Source organism: Psammomys obesus, unplaced genomic scaffold (genome assembly GCF_907164565.1).
Source record: "Psammomys obesus unplaced genomic scaffold, mPsaObe1.curated_primary_1811, whole genome shotgun sequence".
In the NCBI taxonomy this organism is placed as follows: domain Eukaryota; kingdom Metazoa; phylum Chordata; class Mammalia; order Rodentia; family Muridae; genus Psammomys; species Psammomys obesus.
The window spans coordinates 1731823-1751477 of record NW_026596034.1 but is presented as its reverse complement, the minus strand read 5'-3'; the positions used below and the strand labels follow the sequence as shown (position 1 = coordinate 1751477).

At 52.7% G+C, this 19655-nt stretch overlaps 1 protein-coding gene across 1 annotated transcript in view; it reads right to left on the bottom strand.

Annotated features, from left to right (window-relative positions):
* Positions 1-3903: 3903 nt before the first annotated feature.
* Cacna1a (calcium voltage-gated channel subunit alpha1 A) overlaps positions 3904-19655 on the bottom strand; it is a 211060-nt gene continuing 195308 nt past the window's right edge. The window contains exons 40-49 of the mRNA XM_055620955.1: positions 14113-14220; positions 13933-14033; positions 11113-11222; positions 10879-11017; positions 10657-10770; positions 8746-8781; positions 7662-7848; positions 5272-5525; positions 4773-4910; positions 3904-4621 (exon numbers count right to left, since the gene is read on the bottom strand). Of these exons, the coding sequence (XP_055476930.1) occupies positions 4307-4621; positions 4773-4910; positions 5272-5525; positions 7662-7848; positions 8746-8781; positions 10657-10770; positions 10879-11017; positions 11113-11222; positions 13933-14033; positions 14113-14220 (1502 nt within the window). The 3' untranslated portion in view covers positions 3904-4306. The remainder of the gene's footprint in view (positions 4622-4772; positions 4911-5271; positions 5526-7661; positions 7849-8745; positions 8782-10656; positions 10771-10878; positions 11018-11112; positions 11223-13932; positions 14034-14112; positions 14221-19655) is intronic.

Below are 19655 nucleotides of genomic sequence, written 5' to 3'. Positions count from 1 at the left end.
TTAGACTCACACTGCTTATTCTCCTGTCTCAGCTTCCTAAGTGCTAGGACTACAGATTACAAGTGTGATTCATTAGAGCAGATTATAGAAGGCTTTATTGTTTGTGTTTGTCTATTTTAAAAAACGATTTATTTAATTTTATGTGCATTGGTGCGAAGGTGAAGGTGTCAGGTTCCTTGGAATTGGTGCTGCAGTTCTGAGCTGCCATGTGGGTGCTGGGAACTGAACCCAGGTCCTTTGGAGGAGCAGACGGTGCTCTTAACCACTGAGCCATCTTTCCAGCCCCTATTTTTGGTTCTTTGAGACAGGGTCTTGCTATGTAGCTCTGGCTGACCTTTAACTCGCTGTGTAGACCAGGCTGGCCTCGAACCCGAAGATGCTTCTTCTTCTGTCCCAAATATTGAGATTATAAGAGTGAGCCACTCCACCTAACCTTAATGAGCTTTTTGTCCCAGTTTAAATCATACATCACAGCTGGTCTAGTGGTGTCTGTAATCCTAGCCATTTAGGAGGTGGCAAGAGGATTTCCAGTTTAAGGGCAGTCCGGGCAACTTGGGGTGTAGGTCAGAGGTGGCATGGCACACTTGCTTGATATGTAGGAGGCTCTTGGTTCAATCCTCAGTGCTGAATCCAAGCCTAAATAACAAAAATGCATCCCATAAAATTGGTCATTTTAGGAGCGGGTTCTGTAAAGGTGCTTGCCAAGTTGAATCCTTTGGACCTACTTGGTAGGCGAGAACTGACCCCCATGCGCTGTCCTCTGACTTTAAAATATCTGCTGTAGCATGGGTACACGAACACACGTCTGTAAATAAATAAATGTGAAGAGATGTGAGCATTTTAATTATTGTCAGGCTGGTTCAATGACATTAAGCACATTCTTGTGCAACCTGTGTCCTGCCCTCATTAATCGTCAACTTTCCTGTTTGTCCTCTTTATGCCTCCAGGAATCTCTGCTGTCTTTCTGTCTCTGTGCTTAGATGAGTGAGTTCTCACTAATGGCTATCTAAGCACGGCAGCTTTCCTGAGTCTTCCATGGTACTTACTGGCATTGAGCTAGGACAGGAGAAATAGAGAATCTCAGACAAGCGGGCAAAGAGAATGACCAGTCACCTGGGAGACAGGAGGTAGACCCTGGCTCTGGCTGCGGGGAAAACTGCATCCCAGTTAGGGGATACACTGTGGCTGTGCTGTCTAAGGTGGAGGAAGGGATCTTGGAGGCAGGGACATTGGCTCTGAGAGGTGGATTTCTGGGCCAAATTTCAGCTGTGTGGTCTGGTAGAGGTAGGTGAGAGCAGGAGACACGGTCACCCAAAACTCCATACTCTACGGACGTCCCGATCCTGGGGAGGTCGTACTGTCGCTGGCACCCTGCTTGAAGCTGGCAGCCAAAGATTGGTGATGCTGGTCTGGTATCCTCACGGTGAGACGGCTTGCTGGGCCACCTCTGGACTACCTCGGCTACAGACACGCACGTGCCATTTAGAGGCCCCGTGTGATAAGGCGGCTCTGCCTGCTGCCCTCATTCTCCTGCTTCGGGTCGGTTCCATGTCGCCTGGGAGGCCCAATGCGCCTGTGGCAACTGCATATGCATGTTCAGGCCGCATTTGGCGCGGCCTGGCACTGCTCAACAGGAGGAGCACTGCCACACCCAGAGACTCCTCCTTTCAGAGCTCGTCAGAGAACAACTCGCAGGACTCAGCTCCCTCCTTCCACCACGCGGATGCCAGGGATTAAACTCAGACCGTCAGGCTGGGTGGCAGACACTGCCACCCCATCATTTTGAGACAGGGTCTTGCTGTGATGCCCAGGCTCTTCTTGAGCTTCTAAGTTTAAAGGATCTTCCTGCTTGCCAGGTGCAGTGGTGCACGCCTGTAATCCTAGCACTCAGGGAGGCAGGTGGATCTCTGTGAGTTCCAGGCCAGCCTGGTCTACAAAGCAAGCCTAGGCTAGCCAAAGCTACACAAAGAAACCCTATCTCGAAAACCAGAAACAAAACAACAACAAAAAAGATTTTCCTGGTGCAGCCTCTTGAGTGGCTAAGATCAGGACCTGTTCCATCAGCCCAGGTTCCTGACTTACATTTACTCAGCTTAATTTTTTAATTTATTTTGTGTGTGTGCCTGCATTTATGTCAGGGTATCATGAGCAGGCAGTGCCTGCAGAGGCCAGAAGGGATCATTCCATCCCTGGGGGAATGGACTTACAGAAGGCTCTACACTGCCTTTTGGGTGCTAGGAACGGACCCCAGATCCTCTGGGAGAGCAGTCCGTGCTCTGGCTGCTGCTGAGCCACTTCAACACTCTCCCATGCTGGCATTTCATGAAAAATGTTTTATCAGAACACAGCTCACGTTTTGTACATCACAAAATGAAAACATACACACATACAGACACACAGTGTGTGTCCAGTTCTATTATTTCCATTTTACTAAAGAGGAGTAGGGGCACAGAGAAGTTAAACCGCATGCTAAAGGTTACAAAGCCCATCAAGTTTTGAAAATATGATGTCAAGGCTGGGTGGTAGTAACAATCCCTCAGCCAAATGACTGTTAAAAATTTAAGTATGTGCCAGGGAGGTGGTGGCGCACGCCTGGAACTCCAGCACTGGGAAGCAGAGGCAGGCAGGTCTCCGTGAGGTGGAGGTCAGCCTGGTCTACACAGGGAGTTCCGGTACAGCCAGGGCTTACATAAACTCCATCTCACAAGACAAAACAAAAAGTGAGCCAACTGTGGTGACACACTCCTGGAATCCCAGCACTCGGGAGGCAGAGGCAGGTGGATCCATGTGAGTTCCAGGCCAGCCTGGTCTACAGAGCGAGTCCAGGGCAGCCGTGGCTCTGCTACACAGACAAACCCTGTCTTGAAAAACCAAAAGAACAACCAACCAACCAAACCAAAGCCAAAACCCGAAAAGGTGGTTAATGGTAAAAGAAGGCAGTTAGTCCTCAACTGCATGGCCCCACAGAACCCACGTGCAGGCACTCCTATATGCACACACACCCTGCACACTCAGACACAGAGGACCGGAAGTTGCCCCATCAGGCCAGAGAACTTGAAAGGGGCACCTGACGTTGTGTGAACAAAGGTTCCTCTCACCTAATCTGCAGTTTTATAGATACAAGCCATATTCACAGAGTCTTTTCTAAACAGGCAAAGACAGGGTGAGATCCGGGAGCCTGGGGGCTAGACAGGGGCCTCTTACCACCTGCTTGTGTGCGGCCACGGAAGGCTGCAATGATTGTGTAGACAGCAAACTGGATGAGGTAGGTGAATGCAGGGTGAGGAGGTCATCCTTGTGTAAAAACCCTGGTGGGGACGGGAGATTTGGGGGGTGGGGGCTGAAGACATGAGTCAGAAGATGGCTTTCAAAGGACTAAGCTCAGTGTCTCAACAGCCGGGTTAGAGGACCCTCTAACTCCGGCTCCAGGGATCCAGCGCCTCTTCTGGCCTCAGAGGGCACCTGCACATATGCACAAACTCACTGATACATAAGTAAACAATACATCTGAAAAAAAGAAATCCTGGTTCCACTCACTGCTCTGACGACCCGTAACCCTTCCACAGACTGCTCAGATCTTTGACCTTCCCCCACCCCCACCAGTTCTCCCCGGGTGAGGCAGATTGAGGAACTCAAGAACCAGAGGTCAGGGTGAGCACAGTGGGTGGCAGCAGAGGCTGGGCACAGCCAGGGGCGAGCCTCTGTCCTGCAGGGGTCACTCTCAAGGAGTCACAGCTGCCCTTACCTGGGAGTAAACCCAGGGCCGTTCATGGTACCTGTGGGCTCTGCTTCCCAGCGATGCCCCAGCGCGTTTCTCTCACTGACCCCCCTCCTTTCATTTCCCAAGAGTAACTTGCATGGCATCTTGGTCAAGGGACAAAGACCACTCCAGTTCAGAAGCCCTTGGATTCAAGTTTTTTCGTTTTTATTTTTTTTTTTGTTCTTTTTAATGTCATGCAATATTTCACAGTCCCAAGCCCACGTTTTTCAAACAAGATAGGAAAAAAAGAAAAAAAAAGTTTTTAAAAAGATAAAGGAAAAAAAGAAGCAAGGGAATCGGTGGCGGTGGTCATTTTTTCTCTTCTTTCTTTTGTTATTTCAAGCAGGACCAAATGTCAGGGGGAAAAACTTTTTTTTGTCCTTTTAAAAACTGTTAGTGTTATTTTCTTGTAGTTGATCTCTGCAGGCAGTAGTAAGTTTGGCGTGGCCCGCAAGCACTCCCGTGGGTCTGAGAAGTGTGTGGGGCGTGCAGCCGTCCCTCCGGCTCGCAGCCACCTCGGTTTCGTTCACCGGGAAAAGGAAAGATTCAATTGAGATGATAAAACTCATCAATAGAAGCTATTTTTTGTTTTTCTCCCCGGTTTTCTTTTTTAAAAACGGTATTGTTTATCGTTTGCGGCGCGCCCGCGCGGGGCGGGCGCTGCGGGGGGCGGGGCGGCTTAGCACCAGTCGTCCTCGCTCTCGCTGTAGGCGTCGTGCGCGCCCCTGCGGGCTGTGCGCGGCCGCGGCGCGCCGTGCCCCGCGTAGTAGCCATTGGGCAGCCTGCGGCCGTGGCGCGGTGACGCGCAGCCCGCGGCGCGCGGAGTCCTGGGCGACCGCGGCGCGGGCTCGTGCGCGCCCCCTGGCTGCTCGCGCGGGTCGTCGGGCTCGGGGTAGTCGGCGCCGCGCGGCCGCGGGCCCTCAGGCGCATGCGCGGGCCAGCGCGGCGCACGGCGGCACCCTCTCGGCGAGCCGCCAGGGGGCGCTGCGGGGCCCGCCAGCCTGCGCGTCGCAGGCCTGCGCGGAGCCGGCGAGTAGGACACAAGCGGCCGCGGGGTGCAGGGGGTCTGGGGGAGCTGGCGGCGGCCGCGCCGCGGCGTGCTGGTGCCGGACGTAGAGGGGGCTGGGCTTCCACTGACGGAACTACTGCCCTACACGAAAATCGAAACAAAGGAAATCAAAAGCAAAGATACCACGGACCGACCAGGAGCACACGGGGACACACAGACGGGAGGGCGGGCGGGCGGCGGGACGGAGAGGCGGGGAGGGGGGACGGGCAAACCAACACAACAGTGAGGAGAGAAACGAGAAACGAGCTTCGTAAGTTTCCGAAGTCACTCACAGGCGTCCGCAGGACTCGAGTCGCAGGGAGGCCGGGCCGAGGGGACAGCGAGAGCAGCGGGCTACCCGCGCCCCGCCCCGGGCACCTCCCACGCCCACCCCGGTCCTTCCCATCCGCTGCAGCCCCGCCCCGCCCGCCCCGTCGGGTCAGTCTGGGCCTGCCACACGCACCTGTCTGTGTGTCGTGTGCTCCCGACCTTCGCTGGGCGAGCGGGACCAGCGCTGCTCCCGGGCCCGCGCCCGGCCTGTGTCCGGTCGCTCCTGTGCGTAGCGCTCTCGGTCGGGGGCTGGGGGATGATGGTGGTGGTGGTGGTGGTGGTGGTGCGGCCGATGCTTCCGGTCCTTGGGCCGGCCCCGGTCCTGGTCCCGATCTTTGGAAGGCAGGTCACCCGATTGGGTGGTCATGCTCAGATCTGTCCCCAGGCCTAAGTGGGAGGTGATGGTGAGGGAGGAGGAACAGGCCCCAGAAGGGAAGGGAGAAGTCGGGGAGGCCGGGCGTGGAGGGTCCCCAGGCTCAGTGCTGCAGCCCCTGGTTTCCTTCCTAGTCTCTCTCATTCCCCCCCACCTACGTTTTTGAACATTTGTTTTCAGCTCGTACACCCTCCCGCGGTGGCACTTATCTGAAAGTGTGACATTCGACCTCAAAAGTTCCAGGAATCAAACTCCTGTCTTCAGGCTTGGCAGCAAATGCCTTTACAGGCTAAGCCACCTTGCTTGGCCCATCCCTTTTCTTAGTGTTGAATAGGAACAGCCCCAGACACACCGACCTAGCCTCTTTTCTTCCTCTTAGCATTTTAACATTTCTCTGTGTGTGTGTGTCTGTTGATATGCGTGTGTGCACCACAGTGTGCAGGCCGGAGATTAACCTGGGCGTTGTTCCTCGGGAGCTGTTCACCTTCCTTTTGTTGTAATTGGGGGTGGGGTCGTGTGCCGTCAGAGCTCGGTAGTTAAGAGTGTCTGCTGCAGCCTGACTTGGTGGCCGAGGTGGCTCACACCTTTGATCCCAGCACTCAGGAGGCAGAGACGGGGATCTCTGTGAGTTCAGGCTAGCCTGGTCTACAAAGAGAGTCCAGGACACTCCAAGGCTACATAGAGAAATCCTGTAACTTTGTCTCAACAGAAAAAAAAAAAAAAAGTGCTGTTCTTGCTGAGGATGTAAGTTAGCTGCACCCATGCTTAAAACCTCTCTAGGTCATAGACATACACATACGTACACACACACACACACACACACACACACACACACGAATTGGAAAAATAAAACAGTTGGGCATGGTGGCACACACCTTTAATCCCAGCACCCAGGTGGCAGAGGCAGGCCGATCTCTGAGTTTGAAGTTGGCCTGGTCTACAGAGTGAGTTCCAACATAGCCACGGCTACATAGAGAAACCCTGTCTCTTGGGGAAAAGACAACCAACAAAAAACCTAACTAAACAAACAGCCGGGGCATGCCTTTAATCCTAGAGTTCCAGGCCGACTAGGCCTACATAGTGAGATCTTGTCACGAACTAAATAAATCAGACTTCTTTATTTATTTATGTTGGTGTATATACTGTGTGTACTTGTGTGTGAGTGTGCAAATGTCACAAAGGTATGTGGAGGTTGGGACGATACTGGGTGTTGGCCCTCCTAGTCTATCCTGTTTGAAGCTCCGGGGATCTGCTGTCTCCAGCCCCCATCCCCCTTAGGAGGGCTGGGGTTACAGATATGCACTGCTCTGCCCTGCTCCTTATGAACTCAGGTCCTCATGCTTGCGTGGGAGCTGCTTTACCTTTGGAGCCTCTCCGGCCTCTACCTTGTTTTTCCAAAGACAGTGCCTCTGTGTCTGGGCTTCTGAGTGGCTCAGGCTGATTAGCCTGTGAGCACGAGGGGCCTAGCTGTTTCTTCCTTCCCAGCAGATGTGAACTGCCTCACACACATACACTGCCACACATGGCTTTGTAGATGGTGCTGGTGGTCCTAAGTCAGGTCCTCACGCTTGTGTGGCAACCAACAGCTCTACCCCAGAGATAGCACCTAGCCTCTGCCCTCTCTCTCTAATAATTTATCATTTTTATTTTATGCGCATTGGTGTTTTGCCTGCATGCATGTCTTTGTGAAAGTGTCAGCTCTCCTGGGAACTGGAGTTAAGAGGCAGGTGTGAGTGGCCCATGTGGGTGCTGGGAATTGAACCTGGGTCCTCGGGAAGAGCAGTCAGTGTTCTCAACTGCTGAGCCACCATCCCTTCAGCCCTCTTTCTTTCTTTTTGGGTTTTCAAGACAGGGCTTCTCTGTGTAGGTTCAACTCTCCTGGAACTTGTTCTGTAGACCAGGCTAGGCTAAAACTCAGAGATCCTCCTACCTCTGCCTCCTGAGTGCTGGAGTTAGTGGCATGTGCCACCACGCCCGGCTCCTTCGTCCCTTTGTGAGTTGGAGTATGTGGGTATGTGTTATGGTTGGCTTGCCTCCATTCCCAGATCCTAACCCTCTCTCTCCAGCTTCTCCCATGCTGGTATCAACCTCCTCCTCCCCGGCCTTCTGTTTCTTTGTGGATGCTCTGTTTTGGGTCCCCTGGCACTCACCTGTGTCCACATCAGTGTAGCGGCCCAGAGAACGCTCGGAGGTGCGGTGGCCACGGTCCCGGCGGCGTTGGTGGTAGCGCTGGTTCTCCTCAGGGGGCACTCTCTCTAGGGAGTAGTCATCTAGGCGCCGGGCTTTGGGTCCCAGCACAGAGGCTGAGCGCTTCATGGGGCTGGTATCAGAGATGGTCTGGGGGAGGGCCACAGATGTGGGCAGAGTTAGCGGTCAGCACTTTTGTAGCCTGTGCCTTCCAGCCCTGTAGCTGGTGCTTGGCAGATTGGTGACAGAACCAGGATGCGTGAGCATCCAGGGACTGTGTCCAGGGGTGCAGTGTGTGTGTGTGTGTGTGTGTGAGTCTGGCTTGCTGGCAGCAAGGGTTCTTAAGTCCCACTGACAGGACTTTGGCTACTTGTTAGGGGATATGCTGGGCTGTGGCCAGAAGCCCCTGGCTGACCCCCTGTCCTGCTTTTCAGGAGCCCCTGGTGTTCAGCCTGGCTGGCAAGAAGCATGCTCCGCTTGCAGAGTGCAAGCCTGGGAGCCCTGCTTCTCCTTGGTCCAACTCTCCTGACCCTCACCCCCACCCCCAACTCTGGTTCCTATCACCCAGGCTGGGCTGGGCTGCCCTGGCAGTAGAGATACAGGAGATCATTCTGAGTCTGCATTTACTGTCCCACAATCCTTGGTCTTGCTCTGCCATGGACAGTCTTCAGTTCTCTGTAGCAGAAGAAGACAGGGCCAACTGGACCAGGCCTGGTCCAACTCTGATGTGCCGGACCCAGTCCAAGGAAGGAGCTAAAGGGACCTGACGCAGTAAGCCAGTGGTCACTGGTGGAGTTGGAGAGACAGACCCCCCAAGAAAGGGGTAGGACGGGCAGTTCGGCCTCTTGGAGACTCTGAAGACGAAGTGGGGTGCAGTGTGGCCCTTGACACACAGGACACAACACATGAGGAAGGGGCTCCATGGGGAGGGGTGGGGTCTGCAATGAAAGGGCGGGGGGGAGGGCAGGGGGGAGATGGTGGGAACTTTCACAGACAGGGCAGGGAGGGAGAGGGGCTGGAGCCAAGCTGGCCGGGCGCGGTACATACACTGAGGTTATTTCCACGTGGCCGGCCCCTTCTCCTCTGTCCCAGCCCCACAGGATGGCGCACACAGAAAAAAAACAGAAAGAAGGAAATAAATATAAAAGGCCAAAGGGATGGTGAGGTGGGGGGTGGTGCATGGAGGAGGTGGTGGGTAGAGAGAGGTTAAAGTTTCTGGTGTTGAGTGAGGGGTGCCCCAGGACCCGCTGGCTGTCCCCCACAATGGGCACAGAAGAAACAAGAGACAGACAGATGGCAGAGACACGAGACCGACAGATGGGACTGCAAGGCCACAGGCTCCTGGCCCATTTCATGCGATGCGCTTCGGCCCAGCACCCCTCCCCCGCCTCGCTCCAGCTTCAGCTCAAAGCTTCCAGGTGGCCATCAGCCCAGCTTGGCTCATCTCTGTTTTGGGACCAGCAGGCCAGGCCTGACAGAAGGGATGGGGCAGCTACATGCACCCCAAGGTCACAGCAGCCAGAGGCCAGACCCTTGGGCCATGACAACCCAGCCAGGCGCAGCGAGTATGCTCCATAACGCAGGGCGAGCTGTCCCAGCCAGGCATGCCTGCCCCGCCTGCCCTTCCTTGTCCTCAGTGGCAGCCTGGGGTTTGTCCCCACCTCCTACTGCGCAGTAGCCAGGCATGCTTGTTCCCCCTTCCCCGTGGGGATCTGCCTTCCCTATAAGGGGCTGAAGTAGCTAGGAGAAGCAGCCACACTGAGACACACATACCAGGTACACACCACCCCCAGACACGTGACAGAATATATGTCCAGCCATCCCATGCCCACCCGGACTCTGCCTTCAGATTTTCGGACATGCCTTATTCCTGAAGGCGGCAGGCCGTGTGCGTGCACACGAGCATGCCTGTCACTAGGGTAGCACACCGGCGCTTGTGCATGTGAGCAAGTGGCATGTGTGAAGTGCATGGGTAGCAGGGCCATGTTTTGGCTGTGATGGAACGAGGTCTGCCCTTGCTAAGCACAGGAGATACCATGAACTCCAGCTCCAGCTTTGGAGTAAGGGTTCTATTTTCCTTTTTAAAAATTAAAAATTAGTTTCTTGCCAGGCGCAGTGGTACACACCTGTAATCCCAGCACTCGGGGAGGCAGAGGCAGGTAGATCTCTGTGAGTTAGAGGCCAGCCTGGTCTACAAAAGCGAGTATAGGACAGCCAAGGCTACACAGATACACAGAGAAACCCTATCTCAAAAAACCAAAAACCAAAAAAAAAAAAAAAAAAAAAAGTTCTTATTTGTATATGTGACTGGGAGTTTGTGCACCTGGGAAGGCCACAGAAGGGCACTGGCTGCCCTGGAGCTCCAGCTCCAGGAGGCTCTGAGCTGTCGTAGTATAGGTGCTGGCAATCAGTCAGGTCTGCAAGAGCAGCAGTGGCTTACCGGGTGAGTCACCTCTCCAGCTGGCAGTAAGGATTCCTAAGTTTTGTTTTGAGACAGAGTCTCACATAGTTCAGGCGGCCCTCAAGCTAGCTACATAGTGGTGCCTGGCCTCCAACTCCAGATCTTCCTGTTTCCGCCTCCCAAGTGCTGGGATCATAGATGTAAGCCATGTTGTTTGTTTTGAGACATGGTCCAGATCTGTAGCCTAAGCTGGCCTGGAACTCCTCTTTCCTCAGCCTCCTGAGTGTGAGACCCGTCATATGCTGCCAAGGCAGGGATTCCCAAAGGCATCTGTCAACAGAACCGGACCCAGCCCTCCCCAAACCCACTCCATTGCTCTTTGTGCTCCTAAACAGGGGCAGAAAGGCACTTGGCACTGACTGCTATGCTCTGCAAGGGTGCCCCTTCTCTCTCTGGCTCTGAGTCAGGAAAGGGTATTCCCCTCTGACCCTATCCAGGCCAGGGTCCCCAAGAGAAAGGCACAGGGTCCTCAGGCCCAGAACCCTGCAAGCTCTCACCTGGTTCTCTGCTGGGAGGCGGGGCATGGAGGCGGCCCTGGCCTGGCCTTCCATGGGGAGGTAGTGTTCGCTGTCTGAGTAGCCATCCGTACCCATTTCCCGCATCTCCACAGACTGTCAGGCAGAGGGTGAGGTAGGGTGAGTCTGGGGCCTGACTGTGTGCGGAGTCTTCTCCAGGGCCCCTTCTGCCTGAGCTGCCCAGCTTGGGGAGGGGAGCCGCACCTGCGAGTTGGGCTGGTTGCTGGGCATGTCGCTGGGTGGCCCTCGCTCTGGGCTCCAGGTGCCAGTCTTCTGGAACATCTCTTGGGCCCGCTGGGTCACCCAAGACGGGCTCTCCTTCATGCCACTTTCCTGAGCCATCCTGCACCAGGGCAGAGGCCAGAAAGGGTGTGCATCCTCTGGGCCTTGGAAGCTGGAGCCTGACACCCATCCACAGTTGCCCAGATGGATACTCACAGGCCTCCTCCTGGGTCTAGCTGAGTGGAGGGCAGGGCGTTCTGGCTGGGTCCTCCCTCCTGTGTTGGCGATGGAGGCTCCATGCGCTGGAACATGAGTGGTGTCCGGTTCTGGGGCGAGAAGAAAGCAGTGAGTGTAAGGGGGCTGAGGACAGAGGGAGCACCTGCCGGAAGCTGAGTCTGACCCTGTAATGCTGGCAGTCAAACCCAGGGCCTTGTATATCAGGACTACACCACTCTCCAGCCCAACAGGTCCTTCTTGGCACCCACGTACACACAGGTAGGTCTGATCTGTCAGCTACTGTGCCCTTCTTCCTTCTTTTGAGGGAGGCTCTCTCAAAAGAGTTCTGGCTGTCCTGGAACTCATACAGATCGGCCTGCCTCTGCTTCCTGGATGTCCTAATTAGCTTTTTAAAAACCTTTTACTTAAACTTACTTATTTTGTGTGCCAGTTTTTGTGCATAGACACATGCCACTGAGAATGGAACTCAGTTCCTTAAGGCCTTTACCCACTGAACTATTTCTCCAGACATTGTTCAACTTTTGACATTGTGACACAATGCTGTCATCTACGAAGTTCATGCTGGAGAGCCATGCAATCAAGTTCTATCTATGTGTCTTCCACCCAAATTCATCCATAAACCATTCATCACCTAACCCTTTACCATTCACACCCCTCCAACCAGAACAGAAATGGCTCTGTGCCTTTTTCTCATATACAGCCACCAGAGGGCGCCAGCATTTCTCCCACGTACAGCCACCAGAGGGCGCCAGCGAGCACCCAGTGGATAGTCCCTTCTGCACTTAGACCCCACTTCTGCTCCCATGTGATTTGGAATAAAAGCCAGAGTTCACCCTGCAGTCTTCAGGGTTTAGGCCTGTACTCTCCAACTCTTGTCTCTTCCCACACTCTTGCTGTGTTCTGTTACTGTGACCCCATCAATATTTCCCAAACTCATAAGGCAAAGTCCAGCCCCAGAGCCTTTCTAAAGGCTGCTCTCTGCATGGAAAGCTGTTGTGTAACAGTGTCTTCTGAGATTGAAATATTCCATCCTGCAGGGAAGTCCATTAAGGCACAGGTAAACAACTCTAAATAGCTTAAGGAAGTCCCTGAAACTGACCAGATTCACCTAACCGCTCTCCGCCTGAGTAAGTAATAAAATAGTAAAGTCACTCTCAGAGGAAGCAAGCTGCACCAAAGACCCTGAGATAAGAGTGCACCCCTAGAAGAAACAGGAACCGGCAGAGCTGCCTGGAAGAGGTTTAGTCCAACCGAGCCACCTGGAAAAGACTTTCCAACCTGCTGAGCTGCTTGCAGGCTGTTTCTCCAGGTTCCCAGCTGTCGTGAACTGTCATCCACACGGGGTGGGTGGTGCTGTGCTGCTGTTGATTCATTTCTGCTTCATAATTGACCCCAACAGAACTCATGGTTCACCATGTTGGACTTTGGTGGCATTTGTACTTTGGTCTGTTGCGGGATCCCTATCTGGGGTGAGTGTTCTTATCTTTCCAGGGAAATTTCGGTCACACAACAAATGTCTTCCATTGGGTTTAAACCTCTCCATTTCTTTCTATCTGGTGATCTTGAACTCACAGAGGATCTGCTTGCCTTTGCCTCCCTAGTGGTGGGGCTAAAGGCAATATGCCACCATGTGTGACCCCCTTCATTTAAAAAAAATGCCCTGTTATTTTATGTGTATGAGTCTTCTACCTGCATGCATATATGTTCACCACTTGTATGCCTGATGCCTGAAGACCCCAGGAGCTAAAGTCACACACGGCTGTAGGCCACTGTGGTAGTAGCTGGGAACTGAGCACGTGTCCTCTGCAAGAGCATCTGGTGCTCAGCTAAGCCAGCTTTCCCAGCCCCTCCCTTTTCTTTCTTTTCCTTCCATTTTCATTCTCTCTTGTTCTCTCTGAGACAGGTTCTCACTATACTATGTTGTCTTGGTATGGCCTAGTGCTCCCTATGTAGCCTTGGCTGTCCTGGAACTAGCTCTGTAGCCCAGATGGCCTCAAACTCATAGAGCTCTGCCTGCCTCTGCCTCCCTAGTGCTGATATTAAAGGCATGCGCCATCACATCTAGTCTTCAGCTCCCTTAAAAAAATCTTTATTTCGCTGGGACTGGTGGTGCACACCTGGGACGCATAGGCAGGCGGATCTCTGTGAGTTTGAGGCCAGCCTGGTCTACAAGGCAAGTCCAGGACAGCCAAGGCTACCCAGAGAAACCCTGTCTTGAAAAAAAATTATCTTACTATTTTATGTATATGTTTGTGTGTGTGTGTATACCACACATGATCAGCTGCCCACAGAGGCCAGCGGAGGGCTGGATCCCCTGAAACTGGAGTTACTGGTGGCTGTGCAATGCCGTGGGGGTGTTGGCAACTGAACCCAGGCTTTGCCAGAGCAGCACTTGCTCTTAGCTCCTACCTGCTAAGAGCAAGTCTCCGGTCCCTCTCCTTTTTACCTCAGCTCTTTGCTCAGACCTTACCTCCTCGGGGGGTGTCCCTGACCATCCACTTGACACCACACATCCTGGCTCTAGCCAATTGGACCCACTTTCCCCAATGGCACTGTTTGCCACTGTGAGGCTGTTGGCATCTCCGGAGCTGGAATGTCCAGCACCTGGGGGCAGGTGTCCCGCAGGGCCTGAAGCAGTGACTGGCACAGGCGAGCACCAGGCGCCTGTTGGTGACTGAAAGTTGTCTAGGCAGGTGTTGTTGAAATGGCCTGGCCTCACCACACTCCTTGTCCCAGCTGGTCTCCATGAGGACAGACAGACCGGGCACCCCACCCCAAGTACCACCAGCAATGGCATACCTGCTCCTCTCGCATGGCCTGCAGTTTCTTGGCCTTGCTCTGCCGGTAATACTCCATGATCATCATGGCCGCGTAGATCTTACCCACCGTGAGGTCCGTGGCTGTGGAAGACAGGTCAGTTCTCACGCAGCCCAGGCCCGTCTCTGAGCCTCCCCTGCCCCTCCCTGGTGTTGCTCTTACACTTGTGAGGTGTGACCAACAGATCCAGGGTCTTCTGAGACAGGTTGGGCCAAATGGCCATCATCTCCTTGCGGAGCTCTGCATCCATTTGCTGCTTGTCAGCCCCGCCTGCAAATTGGAGCGATATGGGATGAACACCTACAGAGCAGGCCTCTGAGGGGACTGTGGGGCCGCTGCCTGGACCCACAGGCCTGGCTCAGAGGCATGGAAGGGCCAGGATCACCATTCTGGCCTCCACTTACAAACTGTGTTCCTAGGCTTGGCTACCTCCCACTGCCTCAGTTTCCCCTCCATGACACCATAGGGTGACAGTCATAGCGCCTGCCTGGGTGTTTGCTAATCCTTGGCCAGTACCTTCAGGCCATTACTGTGGCTTTGTTCCCTAGACCCAGGCCAGATTTCAAGTCCATGTATAGGTTGGCGTCAGAGTTTTCGGAGAGTTTTGGGTGTTGGGTTGACCTTGCATATACTAGGCAAGAGCTACACCACTGAAGCACACCCAGAATGTCTGAAACAGCACCCTTATTCCACGACTGAGGCTGATGGTGGGACCAGGGACGTTAGGTTGGAGCATGATCCATCACTGTAACAATTGGCCCCTAGTGTGAGGTAGTTAAAAAAATTATATATATATAAACACACACACATATATACGTGTATATATATTAAGTATGTGAATGGGCATGTGTACTTGTGTGGTTCACGTGGAGGTCAGACATGAGACTTGGCGGCTGTTTCTCAGGAGCCATCTGCCATGTTTGTTGAAAGAGGATTTCCCGCTGGGCTGGCGTTCACCCACCAGGCTAGGGTGGCTGGAAACGGTGCCCCAGAGAGTCACTTGTCTCCACCTACCCAACGCCACACAAGTTCTGGTTATACAGCAAGCACTTTACCACCGAGCCGTCCCAGCCCCACCTCGCCTTTTTGTAAACTTTTAAAATAGCATTTATTTTTAAATGTAAATAACATTCGTTGTGTTTTTATGTGTGTGGGCATGTGCAAGTCAGAGGAGTCAGCTTTCCCCTTCCACAGTGTGGGTTCCAGGTACCCCATTCAGGTCGCCAAGCTTGGTAGCAAACAGCTTTGCCTGCCGAGCCTCCTGCTGGTGCTCCAGCCCGACTGGAAAATTTATCTTCTCACTGACATGTGTGCATGTGTGTCTGTGTGCGCGCGTGCACACACGCTAGGGCCTGCCCCAGGACTCACACACGCTAGGAGAGTACTCCGTTGCTGGGCCACACACAGCTGTTATTGGAACAGACAGAACTGGGTGTGGTGGCCCACGGCTGTAAACCCCGCCCCAGGAGGTAGAGGCAGGAAGGTCAGCTGTTCCAGGCCAGCCTGTAAAAACAGCTGACTGTTGTAAGCCTGTCATCCTGGCCCTAGGGGGCCTGACACAAAGGGATTGAAAGTTGGTGCCTGGGGCTAAGGAGATGGCTGAGCGGTAGGAGAATGTGCTGTGTGCGCACAAGGACCTCACTTTGGATGCCCAGCAGCCATGGGAAGAGCTGTGCACAGCTGTATGCCAGCACTGGAGCGTGCAGGTCCTGGAGACTGCTGGATGCCCCTGCTGCCCGGGTGGGTAGATGTGGCGTAGAATGCTTGGACTTCCAGAATCACAGCTAAAACATGAGCAAGGGGCAAGCGACAAAGGATGGCACCTGGTGTTGGAAAGATAGCTGGCCATGGCACATCCACTCATGGGCAAGGACACTCATGTGTTCATGTGCACATACAGCACATACACGTGCCACATATAACACACACGTGTAGGAGGAGGGGTGAGAGAGAGGATGAAGGAGGAAAAGAGAGACAGAGAATGAATGAATCACAAAATAAGTCCAAAGTTGGCCTGGAGAGTGAGAGACCCCGTCTCCAGAGGAAGGGCTGGGATGCAGCTCAGCTGTTAAATGAAGCGTTTGCTTTTCATACCCAGATCCCTGGCTTCCATCCCCAGCACCCAAAATAAAGAAATAAAAAATAAAAATCAGATACTTCCTTGCCTAGCACATACAAGGCCTTGGGTTCTAATGCCAAAGTATGGGGGGGGGAGAGAGAAAAGAAAAGAGGGGAATGTTTAATGTAGTGTTGAGAGGTGAGAGGCAGTGGCATGATTTTTTGATTTTTTCAAGACAAGGTTTCTCTGTGTAGCCTTGGCTGTCCTGGACTCACTTTGTAATAGAACAGGGTGGTCTCTTAATTCACAGAGATCCACCTGCCTGGGCCTTCCTGAGTGCTGGGATTCCAGGCATGCACTATCGTGCCCAGGAGGCCTAATGTTCATAGCATCTCTGTGATTAGATCCGGTAACTATAAAACAAAGACGAGACCAGCACGTTCCCTCTGTCCCCACATGCCACTCTTTTCTGGGACTGTCATGAGCGGATGTGCCTCATGGTCTTGACCGTCCCAAACCACAGAGCAAACAGACCTCTTTTGTTAAGCCATATCCAGTTTGTGCTATGTCATTACTAGCAGAGACAGACAAGAAAGCCAGTGGCCGTTACAGGAGCCCAGGCCCCTGGTGCACCTGACAGAGGCTGCCAGCCCTCTTCACCCTAGCCCCAGCCCATAGGATATGACCTTTGTTGTGGCATGTCTCCAGTCCCACTCCCAGCCACGTGGGTCACTGAGGCTCAGGTTGGGATGGCAGGACTGTAATGTGGCAGGATGAGAGACTGCGTGTGAGCAGTGACCCGCTACCTGGAGGATTCAGCAACAGTATGCGGACCCTCCATGTTTGCATTTACTCTGTCAGCCAAGGCTGCTGTCAGGAAGGCCAGCGAGTCTTTCCCAGGCCCATTCTTTTGTTGGTGTTTTGAGGCAGGTGTTACTAAACAGCCAGGCTGCCCTGGAACTGACAATCCTTCTGCCTCAGCCTGTCCAGTCTGTTCTCACCAGTGTGTGCCATGGCACCTAGCTTCCTCAGGCCCATCTTTAAGGGACTCTGATACAGCACCCAGATCCAGAAGCAGGAGACAGACAGCAGGGAAATGACCTGGTTTGGCTTGGGCCATGCAAACCTTGGGACTGTTACAGCCCTCTTCAGTACCACAGCACTTGTGTGCCCCCTGGGGCAGAAGTGAAGTTCCAGACACCGGAGGCCCAGTCTCCTAGTTAGCTTTAATTGTCAATTTTTTAAATAATTTGTTTTATTTTATGTGTGAAGGTGTCAGATCCCTTGGAGTTGGAGGTACAGACAGTTGTGAGCTGCCATGTGGGTGCTGGGAATTGAACCCCGGGTCCATTTGGAAGAGCGGACAGTGCTCTTAACCACTGAGCCATCTCTCCAGCCCCCTTAATTGTCAACTTGACAAGGCTAGAATCACCTGAGAAGAGTCTCAATCAAGGGCTTACCCAGGTAAGATTGGCCTGGGGCGTGTCTGTGGGGATTTGTTTTGATTGTTAACTGGTTAAGAAGGCTCAGCTCACTGTGGGTGGAACAATTCCCCGGGCAGGTGGTCCTGGCTGAATAAGGAAGCTACCTAAGGGCTGGGGAGTTGGCTCAGTGGCCGAGAGCACTTGTTGCTCTTGCAGGGAACCCAGGTTCAATCCCTGCACCCACTCGGCAGCCTGCACGCATCTGCAGCTCCAGGCCCAGGATGTCTGACATCCTCTCTGACCACTGCTGGCAGGTGGCACATGCATTAAGCAGGTGAAAGACTCACACTCATACGCATAAAATAAAATAAGCCAAATTAAAAAAAAAAGACTTTGAAAAAAGAGAGAAGGCTAGCTAAGGTCTGGAGACATGGCTCAGTAGAATTCTTTATTTAGCCATGGACACACTAGAATTCACTCTGTTGACCAGGCTGGCTTCAAAGTCACAGAGATCCACCTGCCTCTGCCTCCTGAATGTTGGGATTAAAGGCATGAGCCACTACCATCTGGTTTGCTGTTATTTTTCAAGAGGGTCTCACTATGTAGCCCTGGCTGGCCTGGAATTTGCTATGTAGACCAGGATGACCTCAAACTCACAAGATCCAGGTGCCTCTGCTTCCCAAATTCTGGGACTAAAGGTGTGTGCCACCACGCCTGAGTTGCTTGTTTTTGAAAGATTTTATTTATTTTTATTTTGTGTAGATGATTTGCCTGTTTGCGTGAATGTAAGTGCACAGTGTGCATTTCTGGTGCTTGTGCAGGCCAGAAGAGGGTGTCAGATCCCCTGGAACTGGAATTAAAGGTTTGAATCAAACCTTTAAGGTGTTCTGCAAGAATAGCAGGTACTCTTAGCTGCTGAGCCATCTCTTCAGGTATTTTAAAGTTGCTTTTTGTTTGTTTTGTTAACACAGGAGCTGCAGGTGTGTGCAGCAATGCTGGTGTGTGTGTGTGTGTGTGTGTGTGTGTGTGTACCCATATGTGCCCTTCAGTGCACGCTGGGGGTTTGCAGGTCCTCATGCTTGCATGGCAAATACTTTTATTCACTGAGCCATCTCTCCTGCCACAACGCTTGTGTTTTACATCATGGAACTTATATTTTGCATGTGGCACAGCCTGCTGACACAAAAAGACTGATGTTCACAGAGGTTGAAGTCGAGGCTCAGAGTAATGGCTGGAGAGGTGGCAATTTCAGTCTGTAGGATGTGACAGTCCTACTTGACATTACAAACACAAACATGCCCTTTTGTTTTCTTGGGCAGAGGCAGGCAGCGGTAATGTGGGGAGAACCTGGGTTTTAATTTTTTATTTTTCTGAGACAGGGTTTCTTTGTGTAGCCTAAGCTGTTCTGAACTGGATTTGTAGACCAGGCTGGCCTTGAACTCACAGAGATCAGCCTGCTTCTGCCTCCCAGAGTGCTGGGACTAAAGGCGTGCACCACCACCTCCCTGCTCACATCCCTAAACGTCTTCTGTCAGCACTGAGGTGACAGTACCAGCACAGAACTGAAGAGAGAACAGGGCAGCCTGTTCAGCTGGAGGCTAAGAGCATCAAATAGAAGAAATGATGAAATTTCTAATTTACAAGAAACTAAGGGAGCATTAGAGATCATATCAACATTTAAAAAAAGAGGGGGCCCAGCTGGCACTGGCATTCTGCAGAGGCAGGAGGATCTCTGAGTTTGAGGCCAGCCTGGTCTACAGAGCAAGTTCCAAGTCAGCCAGGGCTCACAGAGAAACCCTGCCTCAAATAAATAAGTAAACAAACAAACAAATTGAAATAAATTAATTAATTAAAAAATAAGAAATAGAGGGAGAGATGTCATAAAATGAGAAATAAATGAGAAGAGAATAAAGGTCGTTCATGAATTGAAGATGGAGCCTGAGGAGTCTAGCTTTCCTCAGCTGACCACCCTTGTCTCTTCTCCTCTCATCCAGCCTCCTCCTCACTCTCCTCTGATCTCCAAATAAACAAAACCCTGTTTCAAAGAAAAAGGTTGCAGAACCTAGAAAGGAGGATAGAGAGGAGGAGGCTGTGCTCTCTGGGGTCTCTTGAGAGCAGCCAGAACCCTAATGTATTTTAAAAAATTACATTTATTCCTCTGTGTGTGTGTGTGTGTGGCTGTGTGTGTGTGTGTGTGTGTGTGTCTGTGTGTGTGTGTGTGT